This window comes from Perca flavescens, chromosome 9 (assembly GCF_004354835.1).
Source record: "Perca flavescens isolate YP-PL-M2 chromosome 9, PFLA_1.0, whole genome shotgun sequence".
Classification (NCBI taxonomy): Eukaryota; Metazoa; Chordata; class Actinopteri; order Perciformes; family Percidae; genus Perca; species Perca flavescens.
Genome location: NC_041339.1, coordinates 9,933,693 through 9,951,945, shown reverse-complemented (window position 1 = coordinate 9,951,945; position 18,253 = coordinate 9,933,693). Strand labels below are relative to the sequence as shown.

The 18,253-nt window shown below is 39.6% G+C and overlaps 2 protein-coding genes across 7 annotated transcripts in view; one reads left to right on the top strand and one right to left on the bottom strand.

The window, feature by feature from the left end:
- Positions 1–2,556: 2,556 nt before the first annotated feature.
- On the top strand, positions 2,557–10,201 carry akr1a1b (aldo-keto reductase family 1, member A1b (aldehyde reductase)). 4 transcript variants are annotated; one of them, XM_028588003.1, is made up of 9 exons: positions 2,557–2,657; positions 4,885–4,980; positions 5,695–5,814; positions 5,891–6,042; positions 7,327–7,522; positions 7,637–7,836; positions 8,749–8,821; positions 8,977–9,063; positions 9,935–10,201. In XM_028588003.1, exons 2-9 carry the CDS (start codon positions 4,900–4,902, stop codon positions 9,998–10,000), a joined length of 975 nt encoding a protein of 324 aa, XP_028443804.1. In that variant the 5' UTR covers positions 2,557–2,657; positions 4,885–4,899; the 3' UTR covers positions 10,001–10,201. The 4 variants fall into 4 exon arrangements, with proteins under 4 accessions (XP_028443804.1, XP_028443802.1, XP_028443803.1 ...); XM_028588001.1 differs by lacking the exon at positions 2,557–2,657 and adding an exon at positions 2,709–2,861; XM_028588002.1 differs by lacking the exon at positions 2,557–2,657 and adding an exon at positions 2,712–2,964.
- A 715-nt stretch (positions 10,202–10,916) lies between these two features.
- c9h19orf44 (chromosome 9 C19orf44 homolog) overlaps positions 10,917–18,253 on the bottom strand; it is an 80,760-nt gene continuing 73,423 nt past the window's right edge. For all 3 annotated transcript variants that reach the window (XM_028586800.1, XM_028586798.1, XM_028586799.1), the window contains 2 exons: positions 12,889–13,055; positions 10,917–12,463 (listed from right to left, as the gene is read on the bottom strand). In XM_028586800.1, the coding sequence (XP_028442601.1) occupies positions 12,377–12,463; positions 12,889–13,055 (254 nt within the window). In that variant the 3' untranslated portion in view covers positions 10,917–12,376. The remainder of the gene's footprint in view (positions 12,464–12,888; positions 13,056–18,253) is intronic.

Sequence of the window (18,253 nt, the reverse complement as noted above, 5' to 3'; positions counted from 1 at the left end):
AAAAAAGGTTAGCAACTCTCCTTTGGCCTGCCCCTCCCCTTCACACTCTCAACAACCAAACACCCACTCCAGCTCTGCCACAAATCTCCCCTCAAACTCTCAACCCCAAACACCTGCCATCAACTCCTCTGACTTCTCAATGCTTATATGTTGTGGTTGACACAACGTATAACCCAAAAGCATGTCAAGGTGATTGATACCTTTGAAATGACAGCCATCTGGAATGGGACATCAAAGGGGATGAGAACGTTAAGGATAAATCAACAATAATTGCTTTTAAAAGGTGTTTGTTAGAATTATGACATCTAAAACTAATGATCACTTGCAGCTTGATGTTACTGAGTGGGACATGTTGATTGGGGCTGTCTGCAAAGACAGGCATTGGACCCTTATAGTAAGTGCACTCTAATCAATGCAATTTAATTATATTTACAACTCTGAAAATCTTGTACATTAAAGTGTCCTATCTGTAAAAGGTCATGTATCCAAAGGAGGGCATCTATTTTTGTAGATCCATTTGGAGCCACTCCCCAACAAGTCACACACTGTAGGAATGCAACAAGGTAAGCAAATTCAGGTTTTATTGTCATGTCTTTTGTTAACATGTTTCTGATGTGCTTATTAATTCTTTACTTTAGGGCATTCATGCTGGAAAAAAAACATGTCAAGATGGAGGTGTGACACGGTGTCACATCCCCGTCAGCAGGATTTCACATCCTGTGGAGTGTTGGTGTGCAAAGTAAGATTATGTACCCAGTATGCTTTTGAAAAACCTTTTTTATAAGGACACTAATAAAATTAACCTGTATTTTTCAGGTGGCAGAGCTGCTCCTAAATGGAGCCAGCATGGAATTTGATGCTGATGCAGCAGGCATCAACATAATGAGGGAAGAGATTGCCAGGAGACTGATGGCTGATTCTGGTAAGCTTCATGTAATTGTATACCCACCTCAATGAAACATTTGCTTATACGTAACTCATTGTGATATTGGAATATCTTTTAATAGACAACCTCAATGAACTCTGCCACTGTTGCAGGGAAATGAACACTGGGGAAAGTGACACCTTAGAGGCACCTGTGGACCATTGGGTAGGAACGTTTAAAGTTATTTTCATGGATAGTGCATTATTTATTTAGAAAAAAAGCTAATTTATATATTTTCTTTCAATTGTGTTAGCATGAATGCACATCATGCACCCGATGGTTTCATTGGCTGTGTGTCGGACATCCCAATATGGATGAGGACTTTTTGTGTCCTGCATGCACATCACCCTCATGAATGTTCATGACCTGACACTTATAACACCCACCACTGCAACCTCTTTGCATTAGTTGGCTGGCCCTCGTTACACACTCGTCGCTTAACTCACTGGTACCAACTCAATTACAAGTCCTTGCTAGTGTAATAGTTTGTTGTCATGACCGTAACAGTGAACAGACGCCAATTTCTCAGTGCATGTTTATTTTACACTTGTAGCCAACTGGAACACAAGCCATACAAGTAACATGTGTACATCTCTCAGCGTACCACATAACATTGCCATACAAGTAAGCCCTGCTGTACCTAAGCTCACTGGTCACAATAGCTTTGCCCTACCGCAGCCTGTGCTCAAGCAATTACATCTCCTTGGTAACCCCTAAAGCCCACACCTCCTCTGGCCACCACTTCTTCCAGTTCTCAGCTGCAAATGACTGGAATGAACTACAAAAGACCCTGAAACTCAAAACCCTTATCCCACTAACTGCCTTTAACCTCTGTTAATCTGATCACTGTACGTGCTAACTGTTCTCCATTGATATAGACTGTCTATTCATATTGTGTTATCAATCCATTTTAGCTTTAACAATTATCTCAACATTTTTAAATGTTTTAAATGGCTGTTATTTGTGTTGGAAACCAGCAAAATAACAAAATGGTGGTCACAACTTGATCTGACTGCCTCCTGTTTTAAAGATACGATATATGAGATATTTTAATGCTACACTTACCATAACTTGTTGCAGAACCTGTGGTGCACTGAGTTGGTCTCTTGTTTCTTGCTTTTTTCCCCCCACAATGACACAAGTTAGAATCCCGTGAAATCACGTTTGTTTATTTATTTATTTATTATTTGGTTTATCAGAGATGAACACTTGAGTTTCAAGTTTATTTCAATGTGTTTACTGTGGACAAACATACATACAAATGTGCATTTTGTGGGAATCAAACAAAACAAAGAATTTCTGAGCAAGAGCAACTTGTCAGTTATTTGCATGCAGTTTGGTAGGGTCACAACTTGATCTGGCTACCTCCTAATTTTAAGAGACTCTGTGTAACGTTTGAGTACATATCATGCCATGCCCACCATTTAATGATGCACTGGAATAGTGCAGTGCATTAGGCTGCTGAGTTGTTTCTATTTTCCCACCATGGTACGAGTTCGAATTCAAGTTGTTTATTAATTTATTTTCTACCTTTTTAAAAGGGCTACATAGTTGTCTACGTGCCATGTTTACTTAAACAAGATCTGAAGACTAATAGGTCTATTCAAATAAACGTATTATATACATTAACAGGAAGAGCAACACTGTCTTCCTGTTTTCATTAACCGCAAGCCACATTCAAACCGCGACTGACAAGTTTCCTCAGACAACACTCCAAAGACAAATCAGAGAGGTAACGTAAACGTCGTTGTTTTAACATCTTAATAAAAAGGCATTCACGCGGACAGCTACGTATTCTTTTCCCGTTTTCAACAGCTGTCGTCACTACGACAACAGACGCATTTTGCTGACGGTCGCCAGTTAACTCCTTTTATATATGTCAATGGTTAACTCTCGTTAAACCGAAACACCGGAAAGGGAAATGTCAACAAATGAGGTGGTGTTTTTGAACATTTGGCAAAAAAAACAACACTGACCTGCTTATTAGGACTACAACAAGAGGTCCTTGTACGAAGTCGCAGGTTAAAAATCTTGAAACATTAAGTTGGTGACTTTGCTAGCTAAACTGTGGGGAGAACCGCTGATGACTAGCTACCTAGCTAATAATGTTAGCTATGTTTCTCAACTGAACTGAACCGACCATGTAGTCATCAAATGTCAGGTCCTAAAGCAGATGTTTCGTCGTTTATGTTTTGACAATGGCAACCGGGTGAGTAAGACATGACTCTGAAAATGGCTAACATTAGATGCCGAATAAAAAAGCGGATAATGTGAGCAACCCTGTCAAGTGCGAGAGTCTATTTCAGTAGAAGCTAAAGCTAGCCTGCAGATAACGTTATTCTAACAAGGGCTAGAGCGAAGGGACAGTTCCTGTTTGCTAGCTCAAGAATATGAGCGGACGTTGAGGTGTCAAAACCAGTGACCAGATGGAAAATCTTAAAATATCGTACGTTACCAGAGGCTTAAACATGATCGTATTTTAAGGAAGAATATAGTACGCGACTGTCATAAACCATAAACGTGTCCACCTGGGTGTCATGTTTACTTTACTGCCGATTGGAGCTAAAGCAGTGCCTGAATTGGACCCTAAATCACGAGTTTACTTCCCCCGCCAGGAACGAAGACACCGCGGAAGACTCGAGTGGTTGCGGTTACATTCGGTCTCGACATACTATTTACACACTCATACTGACCGATACTAGACTCGCGCACTGGCCACGATTACATTCGGTAGCCTGGTGGACGTTCTCCTCGTGACATTCTAACTACCATATAGCAACATTCACTTTTTACATTTAACTTAACATAACTACCAAGATAACATTACGTGTATTTGCATGTGATATAATAATTTCCCTTTGGTAATGTAGCCTATGAATTTCCATGAACACAATTCTAAAATGCACGAGATATAAAGGCTTCTGCTATCGGTTGATAACTCAAACTTGAGAACCTAGACACCCGTTTGATTACATAGACTAATGCATTAGGCACGGTTACTGTCTCTTTCAGTAGCCTGGTGCCCGGTCTACTGGTGACAGCCTACAATGTAACAAACATTTAACTTAACATAACTACTAAGATAACATGACGTGTATTTGTATGTGATATCCATCGATAATGTAGTCTATGGATTTGTATGTACACAACGTGTATTTGTATGTGATGTACTTCCCCATGATAATGTGTGAATTTCCATGAACACAATCATCTAAGATGCACCAGAAACGAGGCTTGGTTAATAACTCAAACTTGCCGAGAACCAAGACACCGCTTAATTACATGACTGGAGCAGGCCAGCCGGTTGCACGGTTACATTCGGTCTCGTTCAGTTGTCTGGTGCGCGGTCTAGGTAGCTCATTTCCTGATTGATTCTACCACCACCACTCCAAGCTAATGAGTTAGATTACTATACACACAGTAGTAGAAGAATACCAGCTACACACAACGGCACGAATGCATGCACGGATGAGGTAAAAGAAAAAAACAGGAGTGAGTCAGTTCATTGATGTATGGCACTCGATTCTCCCGGTTCAGTGACAAGTCGGGTTAATTAACCGGCTCTTCGGTCAGTTCGTCAACACTATGGCAAGCGAGCGGCAGTCGTTCGACACACAGAGAAGCTGCCAAGCTAAGCGGCACTACAAATCCGGATCATGGGGCAAAAACACAAATTATTTTTTACTTTCGTTAACATTGCGAAATAGGCAAGGGAAGGCTTTGGGGAGGTGTGCGCTCTTCAAGCGCCCTTCAAATTTTACCATGCGGCGGCCTTTGCCTCGGTTTGCTTGTTGCATTTTCCTGTTACAGTGAACAATAAATATATCCAGTGCCACATTCAAAATATAGCTGAACGAGACTAATACGAGTATGTTTACAGTTACTGCAGTTTTAAAGATCTGAGTAAGCCAAGCAGCTCCCCTCACTGACTGAATCATGCTCTCCTTGACCTTTTCAAGGTGCTTCTGAGAGGCATGAATGACTTTGCAGTTCTCAACACAGGGCGGAAGATGCCCCTCCTTGGACTAGGGACATGGAAGAGTGAGCCAGGAAAGGTAGAGACTACACTTACATCCTCCTTTTAAAAAAAAAAAAAAAAAAAAAAAAAAAAAAAAAACTTGATTGAAAAATAGGCTTTTTAATATAATTTCTCTCTAACATAAATTTCATAGTTTCATTGAGTTTCACTTCCCCTCATCACTTAAATTATCACTAGACTTTGCAGCATCTGAGTTTTGCAAAGTACGTTAGCCACTAATAACTTATTTTGGTTTTGAGGCCCGCTACTTTTTTGTTTTAGCCTCACTGCTTATTAACCTCTGTTCCATTAGCATCTGGCAGCAGTTTTAAGTGAAAAAATCTCTTGATAAACCCCCTGTACACTACCTGCTCACCACCAAACACCAGACAAACTTAGCAGCTAGCAGGGAACATAAGGAAACATTAAGAAGGTATAGAACCAGATATTTCCTTAGGAGTTGGTGGAGACAACGCAGAGCTAAAGGAGAGTAAATATTACTTATATTTTCAGACGAACAGACACATGACTTTGAATAAATACTAATGTTGCTGGACGTGTAAATAGGCAACTGTTTACTAAAGTTTTGCAATAATCAACTTTATAAAGTTATATCAATGTTGGACATACTGCTTTTCCCAATTGGCTAAAAACAATTCAATGCTGCTGTAAATGGACATTGACAGAGATTTATGTAATGTAGGTCTACATTTGCTAACCAACAGTTGTACTATTTTTCCCACTGTCACAGGTGAAACAAGCAGTTATTTGGGCATTGGAGGCTGGCTTTCGCCATATTGACTGTGCAGCCATCTATGGCAATGAGGTTGAAATTGGAGAAGCCCTGCATGAGACATTTGGCCATGGCAAGGTAAAACGGCTTCACCAAATTGCAGTAAAAGCTCCCAGTATATCAAACCATATCCAACATGTTGTCTATTCACCAGGCCCTGAGAAGAGAGGACGTGTTCATCACATCCAAGCTGTGGAATACCCAACATCACCAAGAGGCTGTGGAGCCAGCTCTCCTGAAGACCCTGAAAGACCTGAAGCTGGAGTACCTGGACCTCTACCTCATCCACTGGCCCTACGCCTTCCAGTAAGCTCAACCTCCACCAAGGTCTCATAATGAGATGATTAACTCGTTATTCCGAGAAAACCACCTTTTCTTGACATAACAAGCTAATTAAAGGTGCTCTAAGTCAGTGGTTCCCAACCTTTTTTTCCTTGTCGCCCCCCACCCAAAACAGTAGTTGAGGTAACTCTCGAGATAGAGCCTTACTTTCTTTTTTGATACAGAGTTATCAGCGCTTGTTTTATGAATGTTTCATTCATAAAATAGTGATGCAGTGGCGGCAGGAAAAACGAGGATGATAGCAGCTAGCAGCTGACCTGATGACAGCAAGGGTCCCAGGTTAAGAGGTCCCAGAAGTTTGGCCTACTAAGTAGCCTGTCTACAATTTTAAGCAAGAACAAAAATATCTAGTTTTTATACAGACTTGTTTACATTATTCTATTCTAGTGTATTATCATAATTTATTTAACATGTGCAAATATATTTTTTTTTACCTCAACCTTAAACCAGATAAAGACTTGCGCCCCCCCTGTGATCTTTGCCGCTCCCCTAAGGGGTGCCTGGACCCCAGGTTGGGAACCACTGCAAGTGATGTGATGCGTTTTTTAGGCTACAACATTTTTTGTCACATACAGCAAACCTCTCCTCACTATCCGCTAGCTGCCTGTCCCCTGAACACCCTCTAAAAAACACGGTCTCTGTAGACAGCCCAGGCTCCCCAAACGGCAACAAAAACCAACTCCGCCAACCTGCACAACAAACCATAACAAACAGTCTTCCAGCCAATAACCGACAAGAAGGAGTGGTTGAGTCATGAATACGCATTGTGGAAGTAGCCTACGTGCTAACGCTGCTGCAGTGATGGCTCAACCAGCTCCTTCTTGTCGGTTATTGGCTGGAATATTGTTTGTTATGGTTCGTGGGGCAGGTTGGTGCAGTTTGTTTTTGTTGCCATTTGTGGAGCCTGAGCTGTCTTCAGAGACTGCGTTTTTTTACAGTGTGTTCAGGGGACAGGCAGCCAGCAGATAGTGAGATGTTTGCTGTATGTGATAAAATGTTGTAGCCTAAAAAACGCGTCACATCACTTAGAGCACCTTTTAACTTGCTAAATTGTTATCCCAAGACAACAAAATGGGTTACTGTTATTGTGGACAGTATTTGAAAATATTTTTGACAGGAATTTGAGTATTTTTTTTTTAAGGAAATAAATAAAAAGCAAAACTACAATTTTACTTGTTTTCACTTCAGTCTGTCCTTGGTTGCATTTCATCTTTCTTTTAAATTGTGCTCTCATTTTGTATCTCCAAGACAAGGAGATGTTCTTTTCCCCAAAAAGGAGGATGGTACCTTGCTGTATGATGACATAGACTACAAGCTGACATGGGCTGCCATGGAGAAACTGGTGGAGAAGGGCCTCGTCAGATCCATCGGCTTGTCCAACTTCAACAGTAGGCAGATAGATGACATCCTGTCAATTGCCAACATTAAACCCACTGTCCTACAGGTAGATGGTGCTTGTGATGAGGAAAAAGGTTAAGTGTGAACACCTCTGTTGCATGTCTCAAGTTTGGTGTTCTGAAAGCTACAGATAACACAAGTATGTGTTCTTATTGGGCAGGTAGAGAGTCACCCTTACCTGACTCAGGTAGAGCTGCTGGCCCACTGTCGGGACCGGGGCCTGGTGATGACAGCCTATAGCCCCCTGGGCTCTCCTGACCGGGCCTGGAAACATCCAGATGAACCAGTTCTGCTTCAGGAGCCTGTGATTGCTACACTAGCAGAGAAATATAAAAAGTCCCCTGCTCAGATTATCCTGAGGTGATTTTACTCTTCACTTAACAGATTAGATTGCATTTTTTTTTTTTTTTTTTTTTTTCAGCAAACCTATATTATCTCACAGGCTATTTTAGAGATTATATTTCTTTAAATGTAAGATCTTAAAACAATAAAAACTTCTTAAATCCAGTTGTTAGGGTTTTTACACCATAGAAATAAAATGGATACAAAGGCCATTGTTGTGGTCATTTTATGAATATAATACAAAATGGCGATTGTTAGTTGTCATGGTAACACACGTCAGTGGAGCTGTAAAGTGTGTCATAGCTCTCTCAAACAATGCCAACTTTGCATTAAAAGTCATAATTTACTGAATTACACTTAGACGACATTAAGACTCCTTAATGTTCATCCCGAGGCGTTCCCAGGCCAGGTTGGAGATATAACATTAAGAATCCTTAATGTTCATGAAAAGTGTCCTGTCATGGTTATGATAGTGTCATGTCAGTCTTATGCACAACCCTTCAAATAGTTCTTATATGAAATGCAGTGAGCTGTTTAAATATACATATTAAAGTAAAAATAATAAAGTGGTGCTTTGGATCAGAAATAAAACGTCAAGCAACAGTTCAACTTTCAATAATTATTTTTTTGGCTACTTGTAAACAATAAGCTGTAAACACAACAGTGACATACAGTACAGGATAATTAGAATATACAGTAAAGTGGATGTGGCCATCTTAGCATTTTTTTGCATGTTGTAGCCAACTAAAATAAATCATGTGTACTTTACTACGAGTCATTTTCCAAATTGTTCTGTGCAAGTGCACATTGCTTTCAGTTGTCTACACATGGTGTACTTGATTTGTAGTAAAAGGTCTAAAATATGCACTGGTAAAGTCAAGAAACTCTTCAGTGATTGTACATTTCAACACAAGTTTGTTGTATTTGCAGGTGGCAGACACAAAGAGGAGTGGTAACAATCCCCAAGAGTGTGACAGAGTCCCGTATCAAAGAGAACATTCAGGTGGAGTAAAACTTCAGTCATAGCAATTAATTTCCAAATCATGTGGCTATTTTTTGAGAACTATGCACATATGTATTATACTTTGTGGTTCAACTAGTTGAACATAGCAAAGTATGGGTTTGTGAAGTGTTGATCGTCATTTTCTTTGTTGTTAGGTGTTTGACTTTATCCTTGAAGCAGAGGAAATTAAAAGTATTACAGCCCTGCACAAAGGCTGGCGGTACATTGTACCAATGATCCAAGTAAGTGGGCTCTTTGTACTGTATTTGTCATGGTTGGTATTGATAAGGTTATATTTAAAGGTCCCATGGCATGAAAATTTCACTTTGAGGTTTAACATTAATATGCGTTCCCCCAGCCTGCCTATGGTCCCCCAGTGGCTAGAAATGGCGATAGGTGTAAACCGAGCCCTGGGTATCCTGCTCTGCCTTTTGAGAAAATGAAAGCTCAGATGATCCGATTTGGAATCTTTCTCCTTATGAGGTCATAAGGAGAAAGTTTACCTCCCCTTTCTCTGCTTTGCCTGCCCAGAGAATTTGGCCCACCCATGAGAGAGAGGCATCATGGCTTTCAAACAAGCAAAGTGGCAGTTGGTCATGGACACACCCCCACTCTCCACCATGCCACCCCCCCCTCTCCTCCTCAATGGCTACAGACATAGCAAAGGAAAGCTCATTGTGGGACTGGCTCTAATTGGCTAAGTAGCTGTAATTCTGCACCAAGACTGAATTTCAGGAAAGAGACTTCAGATACAGTATTAGAGGACCACTAAGGCCTATATAAAAGTACCCAAAGAGCACCATGTCATGGGACCTTTAATCTTTCCAGTCTACTGGAAAACTTTACATTCAATCTAACTCAATTATAAGAGATAATATAGCAGAGCCTGTGCTCTTAAAAGAGCAAAAGCTTTTTTTTATCCCGATAAAAAGGGTTAAAGGGTAAAATTCAAAAGCCCTGGATATTGGCATTGGTTTAAAAAAATATCAGTATCAGCAAGTGTGAAATGGAAAAGCGACAGACTTTGAAAAACTGGCAAAATTTAAAAGGTGAACATGAACACATTACTGAAGAGCAGAGAGGAATTTATCAACTTTGGTTTGGATGTTGCAGGTGGAAGGACAAAGTGTTCCCAGAGATGCAGGGCATCCTCACTACCCTTTTAACGACCCCTACTGACGACTCACACTCCAAACTGAATTTGTGCCTTCAACATCCCCAACACCACATCACTAATAAATATTAGTCTTTAGATTATGTCAAATCCTGCTCCTATCATTAGAACAAGTCAAGTTATTGTCTGTGATGAAGACTGGAAAATCAGGTATGACTGTATACATACTACGTTCATATTTTTTAAATAAACATTTTGTTACTACACTTGCAGGTGTCTTTATTTAAACAGTATATTTATAACTTAACGCTTGTTGAACATGTGCTGTTGTATGGTATACAACTATAAATCAGGAGTTAAATACATTGTTTAATACTGTTATGCAGATGGTGAGGTTTATTTCCAAGATTTTTAATTGTCAATCTAAAACAAAAATTTGGATGCTTTGAAACTGGACAATGAGTAGTACTTGAATTTTTTCAGTAGTAGTGTGACAACTAAGAAAACGCGTCATGTTTTGTTCTCCAGGTGTACTTTGACATAGGACTTTTTGCATGCTTATGAATTCATGGGTTCACGGTTGTGAAAACATCAATTGTTGCTCCTTTTTGTTGCCTTTCTAGATAATGCATTAATTAACTACAGTTTAGGCCAGAGGTTTTTAAAGTGTGAAGGGGAGCCTCCCCAGTGGTGCTCCAAACATTTTAAAGAGGTTCAGTGACTGGAAGTAACAATTATTACATTTGTTATCAAAAAAATATTTCATAGAATATCCTAAATGTATGTGATTTGGTTAAGGAGTTAGTTCAGATATAAACTCAGCAAAAAAAGAAACGTCGTCTCACTTTCAACTGCTTTTATTTTCAGTCAACGTGAAATTTTGTATGAACATAAAAAAATTCAACTTCTAGGAACTAAACTGAACGTTTCACAGACATGTGACTAACAAATGGAAAAATGTGTCCCAGAACAAAGTATGGTCAAAATCAAAAGTCACAGTCAGTATGTGGTGTGGCCACCAGCTGCATTAAGTACTGCAGTGCATCTCCTCCTCATGGACTGCACCAGGTTTGCCAGTTCTTTACCCCACTCTTCCACCAAGGCACCTGCAAGTTCCCGGACATTTCTGGGGGGCATGGTTCTCACCCTTACCCTTCGGATCCAACAGGTCCCAGCTGGCCATGGCAGAACACTTAACATTCCTATCTTGCAGGAAATCGTGCTCAGAACGAGCGGTATGGCTGGTGGCATTATCATGCTGGAGGGTCATGTCAGGATGAGCCTGCAGGAAGGGTAATGAGGGAGGAGGATGTCTTTCCTGTAACGTTCAGCAACTTTGGATTTTGACCATCCTTTGTTCAGGGACCCAATTTTCCATTTCTGTTAGTCACATGTCTGTGTAACGTTGTTCAGTTTAGTTCTTAGTAGTTCAATTTTGTTACGTTTATACAAAGTTTTACGCATGTTAAGTTGGCTGAAAATAAAAGCAGTTGAAAGTGAGAGGACGTTTCTTTTTTTGCTGAGTATATAATAGTTTGGGGTAATATTACTGTTTTCCCTATTTTCCCATAGTCAGTTATGCATGAAGCCAGACCTTTTTATGTATTTGGTGTAGTCTGAAGTTGTGTCAAGCAACAATTTTATTAAGCTATCTTGGCTCAATTGCTTAGTGTCTCTGGGTTCAAATAACAATCATGATCCCATAGGCGTCCAGGAATTGAAAAAACAAACATGTTTTGGTAACTTATTCCCAGCTTAAAAACATCTAATAGTCTATGCACATATCACCAAGTAGTACCTTAAACAGATAGCGGCTGGAGCAGGCGCTGTGTACTCCATGCTTTATGGAGAAAAGCTGTTCCATTGTGCTGGTTCATTTTCTATACACTCATCTTGTTAAATTAAAACATGAGAACGAGTTAATTAAAAGGTAGGAACAGGTTATTAAAACGTAGAACAAAGTAGTATCTTGTGGGCAGGTAATAACACTTTGTGACCTCAATACACAGTATTTCTGTGACAATCTGATCCTTTTAGGGCTCCATACTTGTCACCTCTGCATTGGTTTAATTGGTAGGGCTGGATCCGAATATTTGTTCGATAGGTAGGTATTTGATTTTCTATTTTGGGATTCGAATATTCGTTTAAAAAAAAAAAAAAGCTTTGAAGCTTAAAAATTGGTATTCTGTATATAGCCCATTATTTGGTCAAAGTTTTAGTTTTGAAAAAGGTCCTTGTGACCGAAACATCAACCAAAGGAATCACTGCAAAGGTGGCAAGTTTGTGCAGGAATTTACGGTTTTCTTGTTTTATTTTTTTTATAAACAACTACCCTAATTCTTCGAATTGTAGTAAAATATATTTTAATTGTGTATACAACTTATTGTAACAATGACATGGCAAATGTCTGTTCAGTAATCCAGGATATTCAGTAGCAGTGGTCAGATATGGGAGTCTCTCATCTCCTGCAGCACCTCTTCCAAAGCTTCCTCCATTGTCAGTTTGGGAGGTCTGTACGTGCGAATGTACTGTGGAAAGAATGACAAAATGCTGTAGACAAACTTAAATAAGTGTGAATTGTCCACAGGTTTCAGAGAGCCACATTTTAATGGAATTTAGAATGTAAAACAAGTTTAAAGTGTGACTGTTTTCTGTTCATGTTATCTGTCTATTGGTACTGACTGATTTTCCACATCACTAAATTTCAGATCAGATACATCAGTTAGTGAATGCAGGAACACTGCGTGCAACAAATGTATCGCAGAAATAAATATGGTGATAAAATGTTTGCTCTATTACAAATTGGATAGTCAATCAATTAGGCTTTTAACCAGCAATAAAAGTCATTTCTTTTGTTTAGACAAACTTTGCAGGAAAATCTACTGTTCAGGATTATTCACAACTGTACATTAGTATGTACCGTGTGTGTATGTATAACTACATTATGTTTTACCTCTTTGGTGTCCTCCAGCATGGTGTATCTGTAGTTTGGCGGTCCCAGGCTCTGCACCAGGCTGGAGTGAAGATGTCGGCCTCTTTCAATGAAACACCTTGTCATGGCAAGTTGCTGTTTTAGCATTTCATTGAGTGCAAATACAGCTGGGTTGAAGGTGCTGAGAGCTGAGGGCAAGGAAGGACACACACCCACACAAATTATTGACTTCACCAGTACCGTACTACAGCTTTTACAACTGTTCTGACAAATACGCGTACAGAATAGCAAAATATACCACTCATGTCTGTATTCTAACAATGTAGCTAAAGCCAGGAGTTGGTTATCTTAGTTTGGCATAGAGACTGTGAACAGGGAAAAAAACAGCCAGCATAGCTCTATGCTCTAACCTCTTGTTTAGTCCATATTGGACAATTTCTTGGCTAGGCGCAGTGACTTGAAAAAAAAAAGTACTTCCCTAAATGCTAAACTATTTCTTTAATCACTTTAACAGCCTAGTGTAGCATGGCATGAGTATATTTTAGATACGTTTTGCAAGCAGGTTTTTTAACACACATTGTCCTTTCATCTGTAAAGGGCGACTGTTACCTAAACACTCTACCAACATGTGTCATTGCAGCACAAAGGAACTCTTTGAACTGGAGTTTAACTTTAAGGGGAGAAATTTTGTTCATTTAGATCCCCCAAAGCAATCATTCCTTGACCTGATCTGGATCTCCTCTGCAGGTGTGTCTGCTTCCCTGCAAACCCTGCTAGGGCTTGACATTAACGTTTTGAGGCACTTGTCCTTTGGGCAAATACATTTATGTTTCACTTGTCCATGCACAAAAGTCACTTGTCCGGGTAAAGATTTCAAACAAACCGTTGAAAGCATCCAAACTCTATCAACATTAATAAAATTCAGTTGAAACAGTAGAAACACACGTGTCCCAAGAATATATTTCCCATTCAACAAGAAAAAAGGATCTCCAGACTCCATGATACAATGTGCAGAAGTTAATATATTGAGATTCTAAGTCAATATTTTAAAGTTTGTCATTACTTTCAGATTCCTAGTCAATATTCTGAGTTACTAAGTCAATATATTGAGATTGTAAGTCAATATTTTAAATGTTCTTATTGCTTTGAGATTCTTAGTCAATATTCTGAGTTACTAAGTCAATATATTGAGATACTAAGTCAATATATATATTATATTTAGTCAGGATTTTGACAGACCGTACCAGTCCCCTGTGTCCCTGGAAAGGTCTGCAACACCTTTCCTAACAGCCAGGATCCACGAAGGGCAGTAGAGTCTGCCACAAGAACAAATTCTCCTGCAACAAAGCTCTGACCAGCGTTGTCGTGGTAGCTCTGAACTTTGCATCTCCTTTTCCACTTTGTTCTTCTGTTATGTTATATCAAGTCCATTACTAGACACATAAGCTTGTATTTCCTGTCTTTTCTGACACAACAACCTTTCTCAACTGACGAAACCAAGCAACTGAGGTCTTCAACCTTTTGCATGACGAGAAGTTGGTAATCAGCTGGGCTGTTGCATTCTGTGACTCTTTGGTGATCACAGTATTCACAATAGCCTGTCCTTTGACCTCTGGGTCATCGCAACTGAAAGAAGCAGGTTTACAATGTTAACAGGCCATTCACTTTCATTCTTGAAAAGGAAGTCCGGGCCGTGGATCCATCTGCCACATGTGAGAAGTTCCTCAGCTTTCAACTCCCGAGAGGCCTCATCCACTGGGTTCTGTTTTGTGTCAACATACCTCCATTGGGAGACAGCAGCGGCTTATCTGATAATGGAGATCCTATTTGACACAAAGGTGTGAAATCCTTTTGTTTTGTTCCTGGTGTACAGTTGTGCTGTCCGTCCAGAAGACTGAACTTTCCAGCTCTATTTGCAACTCTGCTTGTATATTATTTGAAAATAGGCGTAACAATACTTTTTTTTTTTCATTGAAATTATAACAAAATGTTAAAATAAACTATTGTTACAATGAAAGGTTCCCACGTCTTGAAATCTGGTCTCCCAGACAACGGTTGTCTTTGCTAACCACTCAACCAAACCATGCCTCAGCTCCATCATAACACAGATCTTTAGTTATGTCACCTTGATATGAGTCCTGAACTGTGAACTTTTATTTCATGAGACAAGTTTACCTTTCATCCAAGACAATGTGTTATTTTCCTTTTTTTGAGAAGCACAGTATAATATTTACAGTATATATACAGAATTGTTATAAAATGAAAAATACAGATCCATAGTAACTATAAGCAGTGATACTGTGGAAGTTGTGTAAATGAGAGACGAGCAGCTTCTTTCTGACTATACTTCAGTCTGGGGAGGGCAGTGACTTGAGTCTGTTGTTGTCCGAGGGGCCGTCGGCCTTCATTTTGGCCAATTTGACATGTATAATCGGCGGGGCGGGCACTGCCGGCAATCGGACTCAAATGACCCATCTGATTGGTAGAGTGCTAACCTGAAAATGGGGAGAGGAATGAGCGTGACTAGAGTCTCTCAAAATGTGACGAAAATCTTTTAAACTGACCTTTGTCGATCTGAAATGAAGACAGATTCAGCAACTGCATGACCTATTTCTCACTCAAAATGTTTTCAGAAACACGTTTTGGTGAACTATTTTAATACAATATGAGATTGTATTCTGAACAAGCCGCCATGACAGTCTGTCTTTGAATTTCCGGAGAAACCAGACCCATGTGACGCGTTCGTCCAATCAGCTGCCGGTTTTAATTTTGGGGCGACAATACAGATTAGCGGCGTCTGCTGTTATGGAGATGTTTTACTTCTCGTCGCTTTGGTGTGTTCCGAGGCACTTTTTTGACCAACTCAGTGAGACTGATCAGTCCAACTGCCTTTTCTGCCGAGGGTCGGCCATCTGGTCAATGTGTCTGCAGCTTTACTGTGTTGTCGCTGTAGTAATTTCAGACAGTGTGCTTCCTAGCGCCCTTTATATAGAGAGTGTGGCCAACTCAAATCATGGGCACCTTATTGGATACCAACGTCAGATGACTCTACAGTGTAACCCTATGGGGCGAATATGCTATCTTGAAATTAATCGCTTATTTTCACCATAAATAGGCATATACATGTTATTATCAATGTTTCTCAATATGTAAAAGGCCCTTACTGTCTAAACTTGTGAAAAGCCGAACAACATCTGCGTCCAAGCTGTGTTTCACTTTCCCTCCAATATTATTATGAACATAATAAAGACACCTGGACTCGGTCGAGACCAAAAACCATATGACTATGGCAAGATCACAAGCATTTAGGTACATGGAGTGCTAGCGAAAAAGCTAAATTCAAACTTAATTCATTTCTAAAGCAGTGTTAGAACTTTTGACAGCATGGTACACGTTAACGATGGTATTACTATATTTGTCCTATGTAACTTGTTATATCAATGAGAGAAATTGACATTTACCTCACGCAATAATGAACAGCTCCCATACTTGTTGCCTTTTTTTGGTCACGGGAGGAATTTGCGGGAGGCTTCCCTGTCTTTCATCGCAGCCAAACGCGCAAGAGTTGGGCATTTTCTCAGTGACTTATGTCATTTTTTAAATAATTTATCACATTTTCCCACTATTCCCTGCACTATATCAATGGGAATCAGATGAATGTTAGTATCAAACATGGAGTCCACGAAACATATGACCACCTCGGAACCAATCGCATAACGGGATAGCTCAGAACATTTGATTCCCTAATTGGCCACACTGTCTACATAAAGGGCGCTAGTGCTTCCCAGCAGTCAGCTCCCCCTGCTGTCCCTAAGGTGCCTCTGCACCCGTTCTGTTTCAGACCCTCCCACCAGCCTTTAGGCCACGCCTCCTCATTTACATAAGTTTTTGAAATGCCAAATCCAAATTGAAAAGGAGAATCTTAAAATGTCAAAGGGCAATTGCCAAATGTAAAATTCAAAAGATAAAATTGAAATTGAAAATTATAAAGTGCAAAGGCTAAATAAAAATTCATTGTTTTTTCTATTTGAGATTTTAAGTATCTCCATTTAAGCTTTTCCATTTCACATTTTGAAGAGGTTTCTTTTTTCTCATTTACATTGCGATTTTCAATGTCATCTTTCAATTTAAGATTTTGAGCTTTGAGCATTAATATTTAAGCTTTGCATTTTAAATTTGACTTTTTACATTGTCACTTTACAGTTTAAAATTATCATTTTACATTTCATCTTTGCTTTTTCAGTTTCCTTTTTATTTTTTTTTTAAATTGAATCATGGCATGATTATTCCTAGTAGCGTAGTAAAATAAAAATATTTTTATTTGATCTCTTTTCGTTTTCTCTTTGGACTTTCAATTTGAATTAAAGCTGCAAGCAGCGTTTGACGGGCCCTCGCACCTCCTTGCGCGTCTGTCTGGGTTACTGGCGGACGCTGCTCCTTGCGGCCGTGCATTTGCGCACTGCAAATCATCACCAATGAAAAGGGAACTCTCTGCTGAGTTCAATGATATGATATCTACACTGTAAGCCCGAACAGTACTACTAGCTTATAAAGACTGAGGTCACTACAGTTGAAATCTCTTGCTGAGTTAATCCACCTTTAAACTATTAATGTCTATGAACAAATATGGATTTTTATGTTTATGTGGCTCAGCATTTCTGAGTGAATGCCGCTTGTTCACTCACTATTTTTAAGCGTACTGTCGATCACGTGATATGACGTCAAGACGTGCGGCCCTAACTGACGTTACCTGAAAAATCTATCCAAGATGGCTACCCTCGCGAGCAACGCGGTACCGAGCATGAAACAAGTAAGTAAGTAAACCAAAACACTTCAAAACTACTTTGCTTGTTGTAACTTTGTAAGAATATCATATTACATGTGACATTTGACTGTTAGACGAGGCTATTTTTAATATATAAGTTGCAAGTGCGCAGCTTCACCGTGCCGCGCGCTTTTTTCATGCGCCGAAGTTAGTCCGCCTGCTAGTGACAGATAATATATCCTGTGTACTGTTAATGTCGTGGCAAGGCAGTAATGTTAACGTTAGTCAAAAACTCTTTTCAGCAAGCGATAGTCCTTCTGTTTTTGAGTGTGTTGCTGCTGTTTGTGTTAAGCGCCCTGTTCTGGTACGTTCAATGTGATGTTATTCCTACATGCACTCAAATAAGCTAGTGGCTAACGTTAGCTAGCTGTAACTTTTACTCAAACAAAGTTAAGGTTATGGACATAATAGTTACCGAAGGAACTCTGCAAGTTTTTATTAAACCTTTACAAACTTCTTTTCATTATAGGTTGAAGTGGAAGAAGTGCAGTGAGCATCCCCCAATATCAAGGTGACTCAAATGTTAATTTAGGCTTTCATCTATTTTTCACCATTTCTTTT